This window comes from Scomber japonicus, chromosome 17 (assembly GCF_027409825.1).
Source record: "Scomber japonicus isolate fScoJap1 chromosome 17, fScoJap1.pri, whole genome shotgun sequence".
NCBI classification, from domain to species: Eukaryota; Metazoa; Chordata; class Actinopteri; order Scombriformes; family Scombridae; genus Scomber; species Scomber japonicus.
This window is the reverse complement of record NC_070594.1, coordinates 4,073,566-4,081,629: the sequence shown is the minus strand read 5'-3', so window position 1 is coordinate 4,081,629 and position 8,064 is coordinate 4,073,566. Positions and strand designations below refer to the sequence as shown.

The 8,064-nt window shown below is 41.7% G+C and overlaps 1 protein-coding gene across 1 annotated transcript; it reads right to left on the bottom strand.

The window, feature by feature from the left end:
- Positions 1 to 3,321: 3,321 nt before the first annotated feature.
- On the bottom strand, positions 3,322 to 7,000 carry LOC128377483 (12-(S)-hydroxy-5,8,10,14-eicosatetraenoic acid receptor-like). The gene is made up of 2 exons (XM_053337435.1): positions 6,458 to 7,000; positions 3,322 to 3,783 (listed from the first exon to the last, which is right to left on the bottom strand). Exons 1-2 carry the CDS (start codon positions 6,998 to 7,000, stop codon positions 3,322 to 3,324), a joined length of 1,005 nt encoding a protein of 334 aa, XP_053193410.1.
- Positions 7,001 to 8,064: the final 1,064 nt, after the last annotated feature.

Below are 8,064 nucleotides of genomic sequence, written 5' to 3'. Positions count from 1 at the left end.
TAGTGATGATGTCATCAAGGTGAGCCAGACAATACAGGTGACTCATACCTGTACATGGGTATCCCAGTTTCTGTTACTATGTGTAAACAAGGGGTGGCAAATATGAGGCTCGTGGGCCAGAATCGGCCCGCCGAGGGGTGAAATCCGGCCCACTTTCCTTCCTGTGTCCTTTTCCTTCCTTCCATCTTTCCTTCCATCTTTCCTTCCTACCTTCCTTTTATCCTTCCTTGCTTCCTTCCATCCATCTGTCCCTCCTACCTTCCTTTTATCCTTTCTTTGTTCCTTCCTTCCTTCCTTCCTTCCTTCCTTCCTTCCTTCCATCTGTCCTTCCTACCTTCCTTTTATCCTTTCTTTGTTCCTTCCTACCTTCCTTTTATCCTTTCTCTTTTCCTTCCTTCCTTTCTTCTTTCCATCTGTCCTTCCTCCCTTTCTTCCTTCTGTCCTTCCTTCCATCCATTTGTCCTTCCTACCTTCCTTTTATCCTTTCTTTGTTCCTTCCTTCCTTTCTTCCCTCCATCTGTCCTTCCTACCTTCTTTTTATCCTTTCTTTATTCCTTCCTTCCTTTCTTCTTTCCATCTTTCCTTCCTACCTTCCTTTTATCCTTCCTTTTATCCTTCCATCCATCTGTCCCTCCTACCTTCCTTTTATCCTTTCTTTGTTCCTTCCTTCCTTCCTTCCTTCCATCTGTCCTTCCTACCTTCCTTTTATCCTTTCTTTGTTCCTTCCTACCTTCCTTTTATCCTTTCTCTTTTCCTTCCTTCCTTTCTTCTTTCCATCTGTCCTTCCTCCCTTTCTTCCTTCTGTCCTTCCTTCCATCCATCTGTCCTTCCTACCTTCCTTTTATCCTTTCTTTGTTCCTTCCTTCCTTTCTTCTTTCCATCTGTCCTTCCTCCCTTTCTTCCTTTCTTCCTTCCTTCCTTCCTTCCTTCCATCCTTCCATCCATCTGTCCTTCCTACCTTCCTTTTATCCTTTCTTTGTTCCTTCCTTCTTTTCTTCTTTCCATCTGACCTTCCTACCTTCCTTTTATCCTTTCTTTGTTCCTTCCTTCTTTTCTTCTTTCCATCTGTCCTTCCTACCTTCCTTTTATCCTTTCTTTGTTCCTTCCTTCCTTTCTTCCATCCATCTGTCCTTACTACCTTCCTTTTATCCTTTCTTTGTTCCTTCCTTCCTTTCTTCCATCCATCTGTCCTTACTACCTTCCTTTTATCCTTTCTTTGTTCCTTCCTTCCTTTCTTCCTTCCTTCCATCCTTCCATCCATCTGTCCTTCCTACCTTCCTTTTATCCTTTCTTTGTTCCTTTGTTCCTTTCTTCCTTCCATCTGTCCTTCCTCCCTTTCTTCCTTCTGTCCTTCCTTCCATCTGTCCTTCCTCCCTTTCTTCCTTCCTTCTTTCCATCTGTCCTTCCTACCTTCCTTTTATCCTTTCTTTGTTCCTTCCTTCCTTCCTTCTTTCCATCCATCTGTCCTTTCTACCTTCCTTTTATCCTTTCCTTCCTTTCTTCTTTCCATCTGTCCTTCCTCCCTTCCTTCCTCCCTTCCTCCCTTTCTTCCTTCTGTCTTTCCTACCTTTCTTCCCTCCTTCCTTTTGCCTGTCTTTCCTTCCTTCCCTTCTTATTTCCTTCCTTCCTTCCCTCCATATGTTTAATGATCTGCTGTAGACTGATTCAAAGCCATGATTTGAGGGACTTTTGAGGGAAATTTGAAAAAAAACAAAATGTCATCCAAACAGCAGGGGGTTTGTTTTTAAAGGTCTCCCAACACAATGAGAGACAGTTCATTTATTAATTTATTATACAAGAATTAACAATAAAAATATCCCAGACATAAATTACATAGACGTTTCTCTCCATATGAAGTGTAAAACAGTCACACTGAGTCATTAAATCAATATTAATGACCAGTTTCCTGTATGGGACTTTAGGATTGCGCAATAGTGGATAAACCATGATGATATAATATGTTATACATGGACATATTTTATACTCCTACCCAAAGAGAATACCCTTAGCAAAAAGTAGTTTATTCAAGTGTACTACGAGTATACTTATTATATCCTAAACATGAGGCAGTGTACTTGAAGTTTACTTTTTATATACTATGTTTTATATACTTAGGAATAGTATAGTGAAGTATACTTGACTGAAACTGAAAAGTATAAAGACTAAGTACATTAGACCTCTTGTTGTCCTCGAGTCAAGGAAGGAAGGGAGGAAAGACGAAAGGAGGAAGGAAGGATGGAAGGAAGGGAGGAAGAAAGAAAGAAGGAAGGATGAAAGGGAGGAAGAAGGAAGGAAAGAAGGGAGGAACGGAGGAAGGAAGGGAGGAAGAAAGAGGGAAGGAAGGGAGGAAGAAAGAGGGAGGGAAGGAAGGAAGGAATGAGGGAACGAAAGAAGGAGGGAGGGAGGAAGAAAGGAAGGAAGGAAGAAAGGGGGATGGAGGAAAGAAAGAAGGAAGGGAGGAAGAAAGGGGGATGGAGGAAAGAAAGAAGGAAGGAAGGAAGGAAGGAAGGAAGGAAGGAAGGAAGGAAGGAAGGAAAGAAGGAACAGTCAAAACAGACAGGGTCAATGTGACCCGGGAGGACGACAGGAAGGTTAAAGTGTGCTTTTATATTTATATATATATATATATATATATATATATATATAAATAGTTTTTTTTTCTAGTACACTACAAGTACATGGTCCGTAGTATACTTGCTATACTTATACTTACACTCAAGCATACTTAATAAAATGAACTTCACTACTTTTTACTAAGGCTATTGTCTTTGACTTGTAGATAACCCCTATTTTATCTTTTCATCCCTCACAGCTTAATACAAAAATGTATCGTACAGACTAAAGGTTAAAAGAGAAGCCTGAGCCCCCGAGGGCCTTAAAATCAGCAGTGTGTGTATGACTGTGTGAGATCAGTCCGATCTGACAGATAACATTCCTCTTCTTTATTGGTTATTGTTTGTTTTGGCTTCTTTAACTCTTGAGAGGAATTTCATTTCACTGTCCAGGCAGAGCAGGAAAACAGCTGTGCATACTTTTGGCTGAGAGGCAGAATCGTAACGTTTCACCAAACTTAAAAAAAAAAAATTCACCAACATTCATTTCACATATTTTCACATATTGAGTCTCTACTGCGGTACGTCCACCAAGACACAGTGATGGTCCTTCCTGTTCACTTTAATAATTACTGTCCGTCTTGTCTTCACTTTACCTTCACAGCCCCCCTTTTTTTTAAACAGGAAGTACATGTTTTCGGGGCGTGCTGTCGGTCTCAGGTAGTATCCTGTTGGGTTGTGCAGGTGTCAGTCCGTCCTGCTTTGACTTTCAGATGACTGTATTACACACAGGATGCGCCGTGTTCTCTGTTGAGCTATCCACCGGCAGCTGAGTGCCTTTAATCAAGAACGGGAAATAATTGGAGAGGTAAAGAGCTTTGAACTTGGTGCTACAGAAGCAGTAGACCAATGGATCCACTAGACAGTCGATGTAGGAGAGGACCATGAGGCCGTCGAAAGCCACGGCGGCTTTATCTTGGTAGACCTCGTCCATCTCTTTGACCCTTACGATCAGAAGAATCATCCTGGCTATGGTGCAAGGCAGGAAGCAGAAGGAGAAGACCACCATGACGGCGGTGACCAGAAACACGGCCCTCTTCAGCTTGGTCCGATTGCCGACCGTCTTCTTCCTCAGCCGGTTGACGATTCGCACCGTGCAGTAGACCAGGATGACGAAGGGGATGAGGATCTGGGTGAAGAAGACGGCTTCTCGCAAACTGTCCACCACGTCCTTAAATCAGATAAATGAATCAAATCAGTTGTCATACACGTGTATCAACGCCTATTGTGCATATTCAGACAGGACCGGTCAACAGTTAAACATTTTAAACCATTGCATAAGGAAGAAATACTTTTGTTTAATTAAAAGCACCAACAATGGAAAAATAACCCAATACAAGTAAAAGGACTTGCATTCAAACTCCTTTAAGACTGTAAAGTGAATTCAGACATTTTCTTCTAAGCACATTAAATAGGTCATAAATGTATTTCTAAAAAAGGTGTAAAAAGCATTTCAACCATTTAGATTTGAATTGTGGAGCTAGGCTTCACAAACTGTGTTTCAAACCCGGCCTGCTGCTGTGGAGGTATAAATACATTCAGCACACACTACAGTCTACAGTTAGCCAGTTAGTTGACTTAGCCGCCGAGCTAGCAGCTGAGGTAGCAGCCGAGTTAGCCGCCGAGCTAGTAGCCGAGTTAGCCGCCGAGCTAGCAGCTGAGTTAGCAACCGAGCAAGCAGCTGAGCTAGCCGCCGAGCTAGCAGCTGAGTTAGCCGCTGAGCTAGCAGCAGAAAGCTCTCAGACGTAGCGTCCATGTTTCTAGTAGAGGTGGTGACTTTGATTGACAGGTGACACTTGGTAGGGGGCGGGGCTTCAGAGGCTGATTTTTACACAACTTTGAACCCTAATTTCATATATTTGGTGATTTTTTTAATCATTCAAATTTGGCAGGGTGGTTAACAACACACTTCTGTGGTATGTCAAACTCAGAACACATATTTATTCTTACTTTACACGGACTTTAAGTAAAGGTGAAGAAGTGAAATATCTCTTGTGACTGATACCATCTGATACCATTTGACACTCATGCATCAGTGCTTCAGCAGCATGTTACTGCACGTTGTAGCTGCTCACAGTGGAGCTAAATTAAACAGTTTTATCTTCACAGTTTGTTCCCAACTAAAGGTTTTAAGATTAATTGCGTAGTAAAGAAAGAAAAAAACTAATTGCATTTATGAGATTTGTTGTTTTTTTCCTCCTATTTAGGCCTTAAAAAGTTATTTAAATGATGTAATCTTAGAGATTTGGAGGGAATATCTTTAAATTTAACTCCACTATAGCAAATAAAGGCACTCAGTTAGTAGTTATTGGATTTCTTAGAAGCCTGTTTTATGTTTTTTTTAATGTCTTAATCTGCAAAGTAACTTGTGTTGAAGCATAAAGTAAAACAAAAAGGAAGCTATGTCTCATAATTATTACTTTTCACCGCTGCTCAGGTATATTTAAAGGCAAACAACTATATATTTACACTTCAGTTTAGCAGTGAAGTGAATCTAACCATGAGTTAAACTGACTGCAAACAGTGGAATAATATTTAAACACAACTTCTGTGTACTAAGTGTCATGTGTCTCCTCCTCCGTCTAATTATTTTTCGGTGTGTGTTTGATGTCAGCATGCACAAATGATTGCTCTGGCATGTGAGTAGCAGGTTGACACACTCCAGGCTCAGCATACTTCCACCAGGGTTTGCAATACTGTGCAATGTGTCAGTGCAGAAAAAAGAAAAAAGAAAAAGACGCTCTGGTGAGATAACAGTCAGCAGTCTGCAGCTCCAATCTAGGTTTCTCTCTCTTTTTTTTTAAATCACTAAAAGATATCAGTTGGGTTTTTATCATTTCCCCTTTTTTCTTTTTTACTTCATATTGAGTAACTACAATTTGCTATATGCTATATGTTTTGTGTCTCCTTCCTTCTGTCCTTCCTTCCTTCCTTCCTTCTTTCCTTTCCTCCGTCCTCCCTTCTTCCCTCCTACCTTCCTTCCTTCCTTCCTTCCTTCCTTTCCTCCCTTCTTTCTTCTGCCCTTCTTTCTTTCCTTCTCTCCCTCCATCCTTCCCTCCTTCCTTCCTTCCTTCCTTCCTTCCTTTCCTCCCTTCTTTCTTCTGTCCTTCTTTCTTTCCTTCTCTCATTCCATCCTTCCCTCCTTCCTTCCTTCCTTCCTTCCTTTCTTCCTCCGTCCTCCCTTCTTCCCTCCTACCTTCCTTCCTTCCTTCCTTTCCTCCCTTCTTTCTTCTGCCCTTCTTTCTTTCCTTCTCTCCCTCCATCCTTCCCTCCTTCCTTCCTTCCTCCCTCCATCCCTCCCTCCCTCCTTTCTTTTCCTCCGTCCTCCCTTCCTCCTTTCCTTTCCTTTCCTTTCCTTCCTTCTTCCTCCCTTCCTTCCTTGACTCGAGGACAAACCCATCAAGTGCAGAGCTCACACGCTGATTTGACTTTTGACAGACGGCCCGAGGAACTCTCTTTTTTTTTAAATCACTAAAAGATATCAGTTGGTTTTTTATCATTTCCTCTTTTTGACTTCATATTGAGTAACTACAATTTGCACAATGTTTTGTGTCACGTGCATGTTGCGTAACGGACACTGATGCCACTTTTGATGTCAACAATGACATAAAAAAAAAAAAAAAAGCATTTACTCGAAACTGTGCTGTAGAGCTTTTGTTGCAACTTGCCCCACACACACTCTGTAATTGGGGAAAATAACTGCCCCCTCTCTGAATGCATTACGAAGCACAACAGGTTGGGATGACTCATTAGCTTTATGTACTCTGTATATATGAAGCTGAAGATGGAAACTAGAGATATATAATGATGAATTGGTATTAAAAAAAAAAAGAAAATTGCATTACCTTGATCAATGCATCGTCCTTTTTATCATCATCACTCTTGTGGCTGTTGCAGCAGTCAAAGTTCTGCAGCATGGTGGGGATGGTGAGGGGCAGGAGAAGCAGCCATATGATGATCGAGATCTGAGGAGATTTCTTGATGGCTTTTAAGAGATTCTTCCGACCGGGATGCACCACGTTGAAATACCGATCTATGGAGGTGACGGTCAGGAAGGCGATGCTGGCCCCTCGGTTCAAAAACAGCATGAAGAGCATCGCCTTGCACACCACGTCGTTGGAGCTCCGTCTCTCTCCTTGGATGTAGTTGTAAGCTTTTATAGGCAGACAGAAGAGCAGGAGGATGTCTGCCAGCACCAGGTTGAACAGGAAGATATTGTTGGAGTTGGATTTCCAGAACTTGAGTTTGAATATGAAGAGATGGAGGACGGATGCATTGAGAGGAAGAGCCAAGATAAAAATCATAATCATGACAGCAGCGTAAAAATTATACAGCGTCTTGTTTGTGGCTTCACATTCTTCTATGAGTTGGTAGCTGTTGTTCCCCATTCTGACGCTCAAATACACTTCTTCTGACGAGCTGACTGACGTGCAAATATAGATTATACAAGCTAGGAATCCTCTCACAGGTGAAGTTTCACTCTACAAGCTGCAACAAGAGTCTTTGCCTTCAAACCACAAAGAAGAGAGAAAAAAAAAATCCTGTTAAACAAGTTTCTTCAGTCTTCAGGTTTAATCCTCTTTTCACAGTTTGAGTTCTTCCTCCAGTCCTTGAAGCTTGTTTCTCTCTTGCTTCTACAGGCCTGGAGTGAGTTTTGTGTCCTGTGTGTTTCAGAGAGCAGGAGTAGGAGTAGGAGCCAGCAGCAGGTCTTGAACTAATTTTCTCAGTGTGCAGAGCCAAATGGTAGGCGTCTCCTTTTTGTGTGTTGCCCTGTTGTACTCATGGCTCCTCCTTTTATAGCCTGAGGAGGTGAGTCACCACCAACACCAACTGCTCTCTCACTGTGAGGACCAGAAAGCAGAAGTGTTTCAGCTACTCATTACCTCAGCGTGTTTTCAGTGTGGTTAAAAAAACAAAACAAACCCAGAGAGACACAGAGAGATTTTTAATATCAAATATTCAAATGTGTTTATGAGGAAAGAAAGACAGAAAGAAAGAAAGAAAGAAAGAAAAGGGAGGAAAATGAGGAACTAAAGTAAGAAACACAGAAAGAAAAGGGAGGAAGATGAGGAAAGGAAAGAAAGAAAGAAAGAAAGAAAGAAAGAAAAAGGAGGAAGATAAGGAAAGAAAGAAAGAGAAAGAAAGAGGGAGGAAGATGAGGAAAGAAAGAAAGAGAAAGGAGGATGATGAGGAAAATGAGGAAAAGAAAGAAATACAGAAAGAGGGAAGAAGAAGATTAGGGAAGAAAGGAGGAAGATGAGGACGAAGATGAGGGAAGAAAGGAGGAGGAGGAGGAAGATGAGGGAAGAAAGGATGAGGGAAGAAAGGAGGAAGATGAGGGTAGAAAGGAGGAAGAGGAGGGAACAAAGGAGGAAGATGAGGAACTTTTATTTCACCTCAGCTTGTTTTCAGTGTGGTTAAAAAAACAAAACAAACTGAGACCCAGAGAGAT

Excerpts from the sequence above, each read along its gene's own strand:
- LOC128377483 (XM_053337435.1), bottom strand. The coding sequence starts at position 7,000 with ATGGGGAACAACAGCTACCAACTCATAGAAGAATGTGAAGCCACAAAC. Across the intron at positions 3,784-6,457 it reads AGGACGATGCATTGATCAAG|GACGTGGTGGACAGTTTGCG; the intron begins GTAATGCAATTT and ends ATCTGATTTAAG.